Genomic DNA, 15,274 nt, shown 5'->3' on the forward strand with positions numbered 1-15,274 from the left:
ATTTCGCAATTATCGATAACTGTCAAACCATCCAGCAGCCACAAAACATTTTGCAGTTGCATGATGAATGACAATAATGAACGGCTACACTAGCAAGCAACAACAAAGCTGTCATTCAAAACTGACAATGTGTACCCAGCTTAACGGTTTCCAAGCAAAATCGCGAAAACCCAAAATAAACCTAAAAATGTGAATTTTGACCGCGATTTATTTAAAAATCCCTTAAGCGATTTTTTCTTGTTTTTGAATTTTTTTCATCTATGAACATTGCTGTTTCAAAATCCGCAAAAACCTCCCAGGTGTAAACGGTATCAGGAGTTTTTAATGCATAGTAAACCTCCCTGCGAAAAATTGTTGCTATTGGTCCATTATTTGGTATACTCCCTATATGATTTTTATATCGATTTATTTAAGCAGATGTCACCCAAATATTCTAAGCCAATATGTTCCTATAATGAACTCAGACTGCACAAAAAACATTATATTGAAACTAAATGTAAGAAAGGATAATATAATTACTTAAAAATATTCCAAAAAATTTAAATTCAGCAACTATAAAGGGGAATTAAACTTTTGGTCATAACTGCCAAAACCGCAAATTTCCGCAAAAAGTCTATACCGTTTTGAAATCTACAGGCCCTAGGCTTCAATTTGGTACTAGTGCCCATTCTTGCGAATTTTTAGAAAGTAACTAAAACTTTAAGGAAATCCATACATCTATATTAAATATTTTCATTTTGACCCATATTATAACCAAAATATATGTCAACCCTTGCAATTTAGAGGAATTTTCATAACTAGAAAAATGAAGCTATGGCAATTTACTAAATGATTCAACTTCATAAATTCCCTTAGGATATAATTTTTTCTTCAAAATTAGTACTGTTTGTGAGGCTTTTGCTCCTTAAGAACCGCGAAATATGGAAAAAAATAAGTTGAGTTTCGAAAAATTTGGAATGTGTTGAAGCGATTTGCATTTTTAAATTTTGCATTGTCGCAATTTGAACTTCTATATCTCAATAACGGTAAAACTGACGAAAATATCGTGAAGGTCAATCTTGTAGAGAATTCTTATAGCTACAACAGTTCCATTTCGATAGCACTAGTGGTTTCCAAGCAAAATCGTGAATACCTAAAAAACTTCTAAAAATGCCAACTTGAATCGCGATGTATTAAATTTTTTTTGTTTTTTTGATTTTTCTCATCTATGAACATTGTAGTTTCAGAATCCACAAAAACTTCCTAGGTGTAAGCACCTTCCATTTAAAATTGATTATTGATTATTGCAATTTACATGGTGCCCTTACGTTTCAATTGTACAATTGAATTTTTATACATACATTGCAGCATGAGTCTCTTTGCCACCTTTATTCTAAACGATTTCCCAGCCAGGCAAAATCAAATTTTCAACGGTGGCAAAATATCCTTCAGTAAGGTTTGCGACATTTTCTGAGTATTTCAGCCAAGTAAAACTTCCCTACAAGTGGTGTCTTAGGCTGTGGGTCCAATATGATTGAGCGAATATGAATCGGGGTACACTCATTCATTGATATGAGAGAAGTCCCCTTGTCCTTTCTGGGATGTTTGTGAAACAATGTACCAGAATCAACAATGTTATGTGAAAGCTAATTCCCAGGGGTAAAGGTGTAGGGTATCACATGGTCGGCCCTTGGCTTACTTGTTTTTAAACTGACACTGTTGTACAGTGTTATTAGATGTTTGTGGGGTAAATATCATAAGCAGTTGGCCTCATTTTTAAACTGACATACCTAATTGCTACAGTCTACACAGAATAAAATTACATATAGTATTATAGCTAATGTATGAAGGAGTGACCCTAGATAAAGGCTCATTTTGGGAAATATTTCACAGGAAGTATTGTCGTCTTCCTTCACGATTATAATGATTACACGCTATTAGAATTTCAGCTGAAAATGGATGAAATTTTTACAGTTAATCCTTTCGATAGTACCAAACATCCATTATATCGTTTAATCAGGATTACGTGGACTACCTACTAAACAATCCTCGAACTGTCCTTAAACTACACTTAGGGAATGTTTTGAAGGTACCCGAAAGTACAAACTTGAGACTTATGTTAATCACTACTTTCGATTGTCGAGAAAACCAGCCATTTAGGTTGGTAATCAAAGTGTTCAATGGGAAGTGATCTCTTAGAGCTTTTGGACCATGATTTCAAAAATTTCAAAATTATCCACGAACAGCGCTTAAGAGAAAATTTTTTACTTTTGTGAGTATGTACCTTCTGACACCTCGGGAATATTCATGCAAAAATATGAATATTTCGGCGAAATCGGCTACTCAATTCGTAAGATATAGTGTTCACGTAATTTTAGTTGGTTCCTGTGGAGTTTTAAGAGCTTTTGAGCCAGGAAGTATGGACTAGCTCATTTACGGATCATTTAACGGTTCCGCCTAATTTTAAGCGCATAAAGTTTTATGTCACATTATCTAATCCAGGTGGCTGGAGTCTGATATTTCAAGATGAGGTTTTTGATTTCCTTTATTTTTTGCTGTGGTGATGCTGCTCATCAGCATTTTTTTGACTAACGGTTCCAGAGATATTGCGCCTTGAAAATGTCAAATTCAGTAAACACTATATGGAAAGAAATACTCATAACTTCTGTAATATTAGTCCAAATGAAAAAAATATTTTTTTTGCTGTTTTTTCAGCTATCTAATAAAAAATTGAAAAAAAAATATTTTTTTGTTGTTTTTTCAGCTATCTAATAAAAAATTGAAAAAAAATTGCGCAGCGGTCTTGGATGCAATTTTTGGCGATTTAAAATTTAAAATCAATTTTTATCAATGATTGTACTCTCTGATTTTCTTGAATTGTTTTTATTAAACTACAAATTTTAAGTCCTATATGGTAGTGCGATTCGAATGAGTACTATTTTTTCTTAATTTTTTAAAATCTGTCTATAAATAGGGGGCCACCGTGGTGCAATGGTTAGCACGTCCGCCTTGCACTCAGAAGGTCTGCGGTTCGAATCCCAGGCCAAGCAACATCAAATTTTCAACGGTGGCAAAATTCCCCCTCAATAATGCCGGCGACATTTCCTGAGTATTTAAGCCATGAAAAACTTCTCTACAAGTGGTGTCGCAAGACATGCCGATCGGACTCGGCAATAAAAAGTAGGTCCCATATCATTGAGCCAATATGAATCGGCGTGCACTCATTGATATGAGGGAAGTCTCCCTTGTCCTTTCAGGGATGTTGTGGGAACATATGTATGTATGTCTATAAAATTTGTCCTTTATATCAGTGTGAAATATTTGTTATTTTTCCAAAAAGTAAAAAATACATTTTCCAACATTTGTTTTGTACTTTTATTTGGGAATTTATTATAAATGTTTTAAAAACTTCGTAATTTTTTGATTTTGAAAATGGACAATAAACCAACTAAATTGTCGATCAAGAAACTACAGCTTGGGAATCATATGAATGGGCATCCGAGACGAATAATATACCAAATATTAAAGTGATATTTTCAGCAGAAGATGACTCTGTAAATTCGAAAGAGGATTTGAATTTGAGATATTAAATGACCAAAGTTATCACGAGTACAAAAAACTTAGTTCAGTAATACGCACTAATGCTGGTACAACATTCGCTAAACCATTTTTTAAATCGCAAAATGAAGAAGTTTTTAAGATGTTTAAGATAAATTCCTAAATAAAAGATCAAAACAAATGTTTATAAATGAAACTGTTTAATTTTTGATAAAACAACAAATATTTCACACAGTTATAAAGCAAAAAAAAAAAAAAAAAATAAAAAAAATAAGAAAAAAAAACAGTCAGGAAAGGATCAAAGTCGGGCGGGGCCGACTATATGATACCCTACACCACTGTGAATAGGTAAAATATATATGGGAGCTAAATCCAAATGTGAACAGACTACGATTTAATTTGGCACATATATTTCTAGACCAAACACCGTCAAATATTCCAACTCCATACATCCATCAAATACCTTAAATCGGGCGAAAATATATATGGGAGCTATATCCAAATCCGAACCGATTTCGTTAAAATTTGACACTTTTATTTCTAGACAAAATTCCGTCACACATTCCATATTTCTTTGAGATCGGACATATATAACGTGTTTTGTGCACCAAATACCAAAAATCGGCCAAAAATTCATATGGGAGCTATATCCAAATCTGAACCGATTTTGATATAATTTGAAACATTTATCTATAGACCTAATTCCGTAACACATTCCAAATTTCATCAAAATTGGACAGATACAGCGTGCTTGGTGCATCAAATACTTCAAATCGGCCGAAAATATATATGGGAGCTATATCCAAACCGATTTTCACCAAAAGCAATAGCGTTCTTCATTAGGCTAAAAAAAATGATCTTCCCCAATTTTCAGCAAAATCGAACAATAAATCCGACCTGTACGTTGCGAACGGAAGGACGGACATGCATAAATCGACTCAGAAAGTGATTCTATGCATATCTCTAGAAGGAACTATGGGTCTATCTCTTTTCCTTAGGCATGTTACATACAAATGCACTAACACATAATACCCTTACCACAGGGTGGTGTAGGGTATAAATAGTAATCATTCGAATCCCACCATAAAAATTTGTAACTAAACGGAGTTTAATACAAAAAAATTCAAGACAATCAAAGAGTTCAATCATTCAGAAAAATTGATTTTAAATTTTAAATCGCGAAAATTGAATCCAAGACCACTGTGCATTTTTTTTTATTTTTTATTAGATGAAATAAAAAATGAAAAATGAAAAACAAAAAAAAAAAAAAACACAATAAAATATTTTTTCTATTTGTACCAATATTTAAGAAGTTATGATTATTTCTTTGCACATAGTTTTTACAGAATTTGGTGTTTTTCAAGGTCCGACATCTCTGGAACCACATTTTAAAAAGGTGTCCGATTTCACTCAGAAATCCCCATATATCTCTCAAATTTTTTGTTATTGTCCATAATGTATTCGGTTTTCTAAGAATGTAACTACCCGTTAACTTCACATTCCCTAATCAAGTATGAAGTATTAGAAACCGTTTAGTGCTAGCATACACCTAAACACATAAATTATAGTAATTTCCAATACATTTCAACAACACTTAGACGTATATTGATATTCAAGGTTGAGGTAAATGAAGTGATTGCTTTCCGTGGCGGAAAAGTTACCCAAACGCACCCACGCCCACACACACATTCGTTTTACGTACATTTTCAAATATCTTCGAGTGGATGGAGACTTCTGTTGGTTTGCGAAATGATTGACGATGGAGGGGATCATCACTATTGGAACTGCAATGAAATGCAAAATATTAAAGTGATAAAGTCAATATTTAACAATTCCATTTCAACACGTACCCGGTTTTGAGACAACGAAAACTTTGCTGAGCACAGACACGAGTACGCTGGGCTCTGCGCTTTAACGATGATGGTGACACCGAACCAATACCCGCTGTTATCCAGTCTATATCTGGACCCTGTTGGCCATTGCCCTCCGTGACGTTACCATTGTCGTTGACTTTTGCTGTTTTAAACGTTTCCTCCAAGGCAGAACTGCTCTCATTTGCCAGACAATCGCTGATATTAGCCGCAGCGGCTAATTGTGTGGGTGGCACATGCAATGAATATTGTACCGCACCATCGTTGCTTACCAAAGGCAATTGTTTGCGTGACAAACGTGCTTTAACGGCTGCCACCAATGCTGCACCATCATCACGTGAATTGGCAATTTGTTGCACCACATCAAGCACTTCTCGGGTGGAGGAAATCTGACCCAACACTGCCAGGACATCGAGTGCTGCTTGACGAACACGACGTTTGCGGTTTAAAGCTGCATATGTGGCATTAGTGACACATGTTGCCGTATCAAAACAGGTACTGGGAAAGGTCATCAGTGCGTATATAACCATTTGTAAGGCATGCTCACGAAACTATGGACAAAGAGAGAGTAAAAGAGTGTTGTAAAAATGACAAAAATATTACAAAATTAACATAAAGTCATAAATTGCCAAGAGAACAGGTTAACTGATTGTTTGTTTCAATTTTGTTCCAACATAGTCGGCAGTATTTACAGATTGTATGAAAAATAATTGTAATTAATTGCCATAGGTCAAAGTGGTGAATGGGAAGGATAGCTAAGTAATGGATTTACAAAGAATCCAAGGAATTGTCCTGTAAGAAGCCAAGGAATTGTGCTGCAAGGAGCCAAGTGTCTGGACAGGGCTCTCAGTCCATTAACCTCTAAGCAGACTAGTGATTCAAAGTCGACTGTAACCAATTCACAATAGGGAAGTTCGAAGAGGGTGCGATATTCTGAGGATCCAAAGCTAGTTATAAAAAGATTGGTGGCTCGTCAGTCGGGCAATGATTCAACTTCGCGAAGTTGACTCCTTCCAAGACGACATGTAGTCAAGAAAAAAACTCGCTCACCCTTGTGTTGAGAAGTTCTGAAAACCATCAAAGCATGTGAGAATGATTGCCTCAGATTACCTCCTAGTAGCAGTCATTGACAAATCGGATCCCGAATCAATGAGGATAATTGAATGCTGATGGAGGGTAGATAGAGAAACGTCCGACGCTATGGGCGGCAGCAAAATCGTCTTTGGAAATGCAGCGGTCTTAAAAGGGGTTAAAGTTAACAAAATCGGACGGACCGAATTTTTTATACCCTCCACCATAACTTATATTGGAACCAAATTTCAGACATTTTGTTGGAATATGTGGCTAAAACTTGAAAAATACCGAAAATCGGGCCGAACCGTTTTACTGGGGCTATTTTAAATCACAAACCTATCCAAAAATAAGTTGTAGCTCCAACGGAGACTAAATAATTTGTGTGTAATACCGTAAATCCCGAAAAATGTGGCAGAATTTTTCAAAACATGTAAAATCAGAGGTTCCTTAATGTAGGGGTAAACTTGGACCTATGATCGCAAGTTTTGGTGGTGGAGTTTTGTGACCACTGCGAACCTCAAATGTTAAATTGCAGATAGTTCTGTTAAAGAAAACACGTGTTTCTGTTGATAATTTTTTGTGGAGAAATTTTGTGACCACTGGGAACGTCCAATGTGATATTAAAGGTAGTTCCATCAAAAAATGTAGCAAAAATGATCAAAATACGTTAAATCCGGAGGCTATACCTAAACATGGACCTATGATCAAAATTGTTGGTGGTGATGTTTTGTGACCACTGCGAACCTCAAATGTTAAATTTCAGGTAGTCAAAAAATATAGCTTATATCTTAAAAATATCTAAAATCCGTAGTTAGCATTATATGGGGGCTATACCACAATATGGACCTATATTGACAATTTTTTTTTTGGAGAAGTTTTGTCATCGCTGAGAACCTCAAATGTGAACTTAAAGGTAATATAGCAAAAATCCTCAAAATGCGTATAGGGGCTATACTTAAAGATGGACCTATGTTGACAATTTTGTGTGAAGAAGTTTTGGAAATACTAGGAACCCAAAATGGAAAATTGCAGGTAGTTCGGTCAAAAAAATGTAGCTAAAGCCTTCAAAATACCTAAAATCCAAGGTACCGTTATATGGGGGCCACACCAAAACATGGACCTGTGCTGACAATTTTTGGTGGAGAAGTTTTGTAACCACTGGGAACCTCAAATCTCAAATACCTTCGAAATATCTAAAATCCGAAGGTACCGTTATATGGGGGCTATACCAAAACATGTACCTATGTTTACAATTTTTGGTTGAGAAGTTTTGTGACCAATGCAAACCTGAATTGTATATTTACAGGTAGTTTGGTTAAAAATTGTAGCTAAAATCCTAAAATTACCGAAAATCGGGAGGTTCCGTAATAGGGGGTTATACCAAAACGAGGACAATATAGCTCATATTCGAACCTGACTAGCTCAATTATATCGGACGCTAGAATGATCGCAGAAGTCGGACAAACTGACATGTCTAGATTGACTCAGAATTTATCCTGATCAATACATTATAGGTTCGCAAATGATTATTTCGATGAGTTACAAAAAAAAAACCCTTAACATTACCTTACATATTATGGTGGAGGGTATAAAAATGGTCAGAAGGGGATAGCTGCCATCCAGATATGGATTGCTAGAGAGAAAACTTCGTGAATGATTGTTAGACAGAGTATATTTTGGTTTGGGGTGGGGTCAGATCCGCATCCCAGAGTCATAGTAAGGTACAGGGGCAGCATAGTCTCTATGTTGTGGAGATAAACCTGCACCCCTGCAATGCTACTGCTCTCGAACTTTTAAAAATCTGCGAGTATGCAGTTAGGGAACCACGACCCCTTTTTGGAATAGGATAATCCTACCTCCTGTATATACGGAAAAGTATTTCTAAAAAATTGGAGGTTATAGGAAGAGTTTTCCTTGTCGTACCAAAAAGCGATACATTTTTAAGTTCCGTATAGATATAATGCAATATTGGTACAGGATTGAGATTAATTGTGGACAAGGGTTAAATCACTCTCGAATCCAGTAAAGAAAGACGATAGAACGGCTGTTTCTTTTAACGGCAAGACAGTGACAGATCACAAGCGGCGTTCGTGTTATTTTAGCTGGCTATTTATAGAGTACCCCGAGAGTGATAGGGTGAAAAGGAGTGAGCTACGGCATAGCGTTGGCCCACACAGAATCTCAATAGTAATGCTTAAGTAACTGGATGAACACGGAGTTTTTTTATTTCACAAGTGCCCTAGGACGCCAGCAAAGATGAATCCTACGGGCCGATTTCCCTCCTTTTGTCAATGTCAAAGATTCCCTTACAAAGCAATAGGTCGGTCCGCGGTAACCTTTGCGATTCCAGTTGGCATGCAAACGTGCCAGAATAGGCTTCCCCCACCGAGGCACGTCAGGAGACATCTTCATGATATGTAAAGTCCATAAGGGTTTTTTTATGGAATATTTTTCCCATAGACTTTCAGTCCCATAAGCGTGGATTTTTAGCAATATTTTTTCATGGAATTTGATTCTCTAAGCTTGGATTTTTATGGAATATTTTTGCACGGACTTTCAGTCCCTTAAGCGTGGATTTTTATGGAATATGTTTTCATGGACTTTTAGTCCCTTAAGCTTGGATTTTTATGGAATAATTTTTTATGGGCTTTCAGTTCCCTAAGCTTGGATTTTTAAGGAATATTTTTTCATGGGCTTTCAGTCCCCTAAGCGTGGATTGTTAAAGAATGTTTTTCCATTGACATTCAGTCCCTAAAATTGGATTATTAAGGAATATTTTTCCATTGCCTTTCAGTTCCCTAAGTGTGGATTTGTATGTAATATTTTTTCTTGGACTTTCGGTTCCCTAAGCGTGGATTTTTATACAATATTTTCCATGAATTTTCAGTTTCCTAAGCGTGGATTTTTATGGAATATTTTTTCATGGACTTTTAGTCTCCTAAGCGTGGATTTTTAGGGATAATTTTTTCATGGAATTTTCCCTAAGCGTGGAATTTTATGGAATATTTTCCATGGACATTTAGTTCCCTAAGCGCGAATTTTTATGGAATATTTTTCCATGGACATTCAGTTCCCTAAGCGTGGATTTTTATGGAATATTTTTTCATGGCTTTCAGTCTCCTAAGCGTGGATTTTTAGGGAATATTTTTTCATGGCTTTCAGTCTCCTAAGCGTGGATTTTTAGGGAATATTTTTTAGTCCCCTAAGCGTGGATTTTTAGGGAATATTTTTTAGTCCCCTAAGCGTGGATTTTTAGGGAATATTTTTAGTCCCCTAAGCGTGGATTTATAGGGAATATTTTTCATGGAATTTTCGCTAAGCGTGCAGTTTTATGGAATATTTTTTCATGGACATTCAGTTCCCTAAGCGCGGATTTTTATGTAATATTTTTTCATGGACTCAGTCCTCTAAGCGTGGATTTTTATGGAACATTTTTCGTGGACTTTCAGTCCTCTAAGCGTGGATTTTTATGGGATATATTTTTATCGACTTTCAGTCCCCTAAGCGTGGATTTTTATGGAATATATTTTTATCGACTTTCAGTTCCCTAAGCGTGGATTTTTATGGAATATATTTTTATCGACTTTCAGTCCCCTAAGCGTGGATTTTAATGGAATATTTTCGTAGATTTTTATGGAATATTTTTCATGGATTTTTAGGGAATATGCATATTGTTACGGAATTAAGTTTAACTAATATCCGTGTAGACGTTGTTTTATTCCCCAGTACGATTTGTACCAAATAAAACAGGGTTCGTTTTAGATTACGTTTCTACAATGCTTTATTTACTTTATTACACTTATTCGGAACCGACTTTAATTACTAAGCACACAGCAAGTCTCTAGTTAGCACGCAGCTATTCTTTAACCGATCTGTTCAGTTCAACGCTTAAAACACAACTAACTCAATGTTGCCGCTCCTTCCGCTATTTATAACCAAAATCTCCTTGGTCTAGAATTATCCAGTAATCTGGCAACATCTCGAATCTGTGCAGCGAACTCACAGACGCACATTCGCACTAAGCGAACAACCATACTCACATACATACAAGTAGACCAGCAAAGTAATGACGTAATTACAACAACAAACAAATACACGAAATACAAGAAGTAGAGACTAAACGATAATTACATGATTATGGCAAGACAAATAAAAGCACATTAATAAAAGGTAAAGTAACATCTAGAATAATGAAGAGAGTTCTACATGGTAGTTGTTGTTGCTTAAATAAAGTAACTGCGTAATAAAGACTTTACGTTACAATTCAAATTTTTAAATTAACGGAAATTAAACTAAACTAACTTATATTTTCATGGACTGTCAGTCCCCTAAGCGTGGATTTTTATGGAATATTTGTTCAAGGAATTTCAGTCCCCAAATCGGATTTTTATGGAATCTGTTTGCATTTATCAAGGACTCTCTGTCCCCAAAGCGTGGAATTTTATATAATATTTTTCGTGGACTTTCAGTCCCCAATGCGTGGATTTTAAGGAATATTTTTGATGGACTTTTCCTCCCCAAAGCGTAGATTTTTATGAAATATTTTTCATGGATTTTTCGGGAATATATTTTCATGGACTGTCAGTCCCCTAACCGCGAATATTTTGGAATATTTTCTACGGACTTGTAGTCCCCTGTATTATTACGAAATATTTTTCATGGATTTTTATACCCTCCACCATAGTATGGAGGGTATATTAAGTTTGTCATTCCGTTTGTAACACATCGAACTAATCATTTGCGACCCTATAAAGTATATATATTCTTGATCAGGATAAAATTCTAAGACGATCTGGCCATGTCCGTCTGTCCGTCTGTTGTAATCACTCTAACGTCCGCAAAAATTGAGATAGAGCGCTGAAATTTAGCACCCGAGGGTATTTTTACCATAGGCAGGTCAAGTTCGAAGATGGGCTATATCGGTCCACTCTTTGGTATAGCCCCCATATAACGGTACCTCCGGATTTGAGGTATTTTGACGTTCTTCGCCACATTTGCAGACCGAATTAGCTATAATTTGGCACTTGGGGTTCCTAGTGATCAGCATACTTATATCCCAAAGGATATGGGCATAGGTCCATGTTTTGGTATAGTCCCCATATAACGGTACCTCCCGATTTTCGGTATTTTGAGAATTTTAGCCACAATTTTTAACCGAACTATCTGCAATTTGACATTTGAGGTTCTCAGTGGTCATGAAATAAATATCTCTGTAATTTGCCATTTGAGGTTCTCAGTGGTCATGAAATATCTCCACCAAACATCGTCAACATAGGTCCATGTTTTGGAATAGCTCCCATATAACGGTACCTCCCGATTTTCGGTATTTTGAGAATTTTAGCCACAATTTGTAACCGAACTCTCTGCAATTTGACATTTGAGGTTCACAGTGGTCATGAAACATCTCCACCAAACATCGTCAACATAGGTCCATGTTTTGGTATGGCCCCCTTATAACCGTACCTCACGATTTTTGGTATTTTGAGCATTTTATTTACAATTTTTAACGGAACTAGCTGCAATTTGACATTTGAGGTTCTCAGTGGTCATGAAACATCTCCACAAAACATCGTCAACATAGGTCCATGTTTTGGTATAGCCCCTATATCGGTACCTCCCGATTTTCGGTATTTTGAGAATTTTAGCTACAATTTTTAACCGAAGTAGCTGTAATTTGCCATTTGAGGTTCTCAGTGGTCATGAAACATCTCCACTAAACATCGTCAACATAGGTCCATGTTTTGGAATAGCCCCCATATAACGGTACCTCCCGATTTTCGGTATTTTGAGAATTTTAGTTACAGTTTTTAACCAAAATAGCTGTAATTGGACATTTGAAGTTCTCAGCGGTCATAAAACATCTCCAATGAAACATCGTCAACATAGGTCCATGTTTTGGTATAGCCCCCATATAACGGTATCTCCCGATTTTCGGTATTTTGAGAATTTTTGCTGCAATTTTTAACCGAACTAGATGTAATGATCGGTATTTTGAGAAATTTAGCTACAATTTTGTCTATTCAAAAATAATTGTCAATATATGTACATATCAGGAAAAATGTCTAAAATTGTCTTTTCCATTTCAAAAAAATCAAAAAAAAAAATTTTTTTGATACTACATCAATGATTTTTGGTACATAGATTAAGAAAAATATCAGCATTCCAAATCTGTTTTCGTTACTAATTTTGATCGTTGCGCGCAAAAGATATGACCATTTTAATTATGATAATTAGAAAAAATTCTAAAAAAAATCGCGGCTTAATATAGTTAGCTGTTATATCCTATTATTGTTAACTGAATTCGTACCCTTTGCGATGATGCAAAAAATAATCGCAAAGTCTCAATGGATTCGCGAAAAATCAAATTTGTTAAATAGTTCCACGTATTTACAAATATATTGTTGAAACAATAGCGCTCGTACTTACGAAAAATATATAAAAAAATTATAACAGCATCCAGACATTTTGAGGAATAAAATGAAACCTAAGTTGTGAAGGTTGGAGTTATAGTATTCATGTTATTTGCAAAAATACGAAGAAAATATTACGAAAAAATTAAAACCATATTATTCTATTTTTATTTTTTTATGGTTTTATAGGAAAAGTTGGAGAAAAAAATGTTTGTGTTCTTCGGCATTTTCGTCAAAATTTCACGCAATAATGATGATATTCCGTTGTAACAAATTTTTCGCTTATAGTTTTCCTATTGGATAATATTATTAGAACCTTACATTAAATCACAAGGAATTCCAATTGTGGCATAACGTTAAAATAATGTTATATTTAATATTACAACATTTGAGACGCATATAAACCGCGTAATTACGAAAATGACATGATGCGTATCCGATTTTCCAACACAGCGAATCAATCCCTCTTATTTGATGTACAGTTTGTCAAATTCTAGCATCCGCTGCATATTAGGGTGCAAAATACAGTAAAATTGTCATAATTTCCGCGAAGTTCATTTACATTTTATGCCCATCCGATTTCATTAATGACCATTAAAAAATACATCATTCTAGGCCGTTTCAATGCGATCCATCAAGAACCGTGGATGTAGCATCGCACTCAATTTTTAGAAAAAATCTAGTATATCTCTGGATTTACGAGAGTTTTTAAATATCTGTTTTCGCGCAGTTTAAACACGCGTATCGATCTATTTATTTAAGTAGAACTGACACATCCAAAATGCGTTTTAATATTTTCAAAATAATTTTTTGCAAATTTTCGAAATTTGAGGGGTATCATACCCGCCGATCTAGTGGGTGGATTTTTACGCGTCGTGGCTTGTTAGATTCAGAACGTAAAAAAACTAAATTTACGCGGGTTTCCACGGAAATCGAATGACGTTTGTAAATTTTAAACCAAAAAAATAGGTTTTTGAGAAAAATTTACGCACAAAAATTTCGTGTTTGGGCGCAGATTACTGTGATCCTGTGAGGGCTACATCCTCATGTTATACATTAAAAAATGCGAAATCGCGAGTACTACAATCAAATAATAAGCTTTTATGGAAATCCAGCTGCGCGTCCCGATTAAAGCAAAAATTAAAAAAACCCCATTTTTCAGGTTTCATAATGTCAGCATCCGTTTGAGGCAGATAGAGTGGATATATTAAAAAATCATACATTAGAAACTTCAACTCTAAGGTGTGCTCTTTAACTTCTCCTTTGAGCATTAAGCTCTGCATTGAGTTGTAAAACCACTAATTGGAAAATAACATAATGAAACTCGTTTATTTCAACGATTTTTTCCGATTTTTTTACCTTAGTACGACCACAGCTTCCGCTCAAATTATTATTTTAAGAAACCCCTCGGTGAATCGGTCTAAAACAGTTTATTTTACCGAAATGCGGTCAAAAGTTATGGTATAGTAAAACTGATCGCGAGTTACAATACCCCATACCTCAGTTTCAACATAAGTTAATTTTCTACAAAAAGCTTGATATGTCCATGTTTTGGTACATCCACCCATATGACAGATCCACCGTGAGTTGAACTTCCGCATTATGGCGTGATGAAATTTTTGTTAGAGACCCTGTGGGCCATCAGAATTAGCGTTATATCTTTGTTCACGGTTGCTTAAGTGATCTACAAAAACAACAAACAAAGACATAATGCTAATTCATGATGGCTTACAGGTTCTCTTGCAAAAACTTCATCACGCCATAACGCGGAAGTTCGACTCACGGCGCATCTGTCCTTCGGGGTTTTTATCTCTGCCCCAACATTTGTGTTCACAGTGTAATTTAAGCAATATTGGGAGGCAGTAGGAGTCTATCCATTGTCGAAAAGCTGTTTCACCTAAAATTGTGAAAGAACCCTAATTATTCCATTTTAATTAAGACTATTTTATGGTGGAGGGTATAAAAAGTTCGGCCCGGCCGAACTTAACGACTTTTTACTTGTTGGTCCTCTAAGCGTGAGTTATTATTAAATATTCTTTCATGGAAGTGCAATTACCTAAGCGAAATATTGTTTCAAGGAATTTCAATCCCCTAAGAGTGAATTTTTAATATGTTTTACAAATCGTCTTGGGATTCCTTCCCCATCTCTTTCCACCCATCGACCACTTTTGTTCCTATAGATATATCACAAAATTATGAATATTCACTTGGTCTGTGCAGTGACGACGACGGAAGTTTTACCGACATGCAAATGAAATGCATTGAGCACAAGGTGCCTAGTTCATTTGGAACCATCAAACATCATGCAAATCGAAATGTGACGAATACTGCTGTTGAAAACAATCACAATCACATTCAGTAATGGTTGACCACTACTGATTG

The 15,274-nt window shown here is 35.6% G+C and overlaps 1 protein-coding gene across 1 annotated transcript in view; it reads right to left on the reverse strand.

The window, feature by feature from the left end:
* LOC141394850 (uncharacterized) overlaps positions 1-15,274 on the reverse strand; it is a 203,948-nt gene that overhangs the window by 109,956 nt on the left and 78,718 nt on the right. Inside the window, exons 3-4 of the mRNA XM_073969867.1 lie at positions 5,388-5,959; positions 5,240-5,321 (exon numbers count right to left, since the gene is read on the reverse strand). Of these exons, the coding sequence (XP_073825968.1) occupies positions 5,240-5,321; positions 5,388-5,959 (654 nt within the window). The remainder of the gene's footprint in view (positions 1-5,239; positions 5,322-5,387; positions 5,960-15,274) is intronic.

This window comes from Musca autumnalis, unplaced genomic scaffold, assembly GCF_047663935.1.
Source record: "Musca autumnalis isolate F117 unplaced genomic scaffold, ASM4766393v1 scaffold_2, whole genome shotgun sequence".
Classification (NCBI taxonomy): Eukaryota; Metazoa; Arthropoda; class Insecta; order Diptera; family Muscidae; genus Musca; species Musca autumnalis.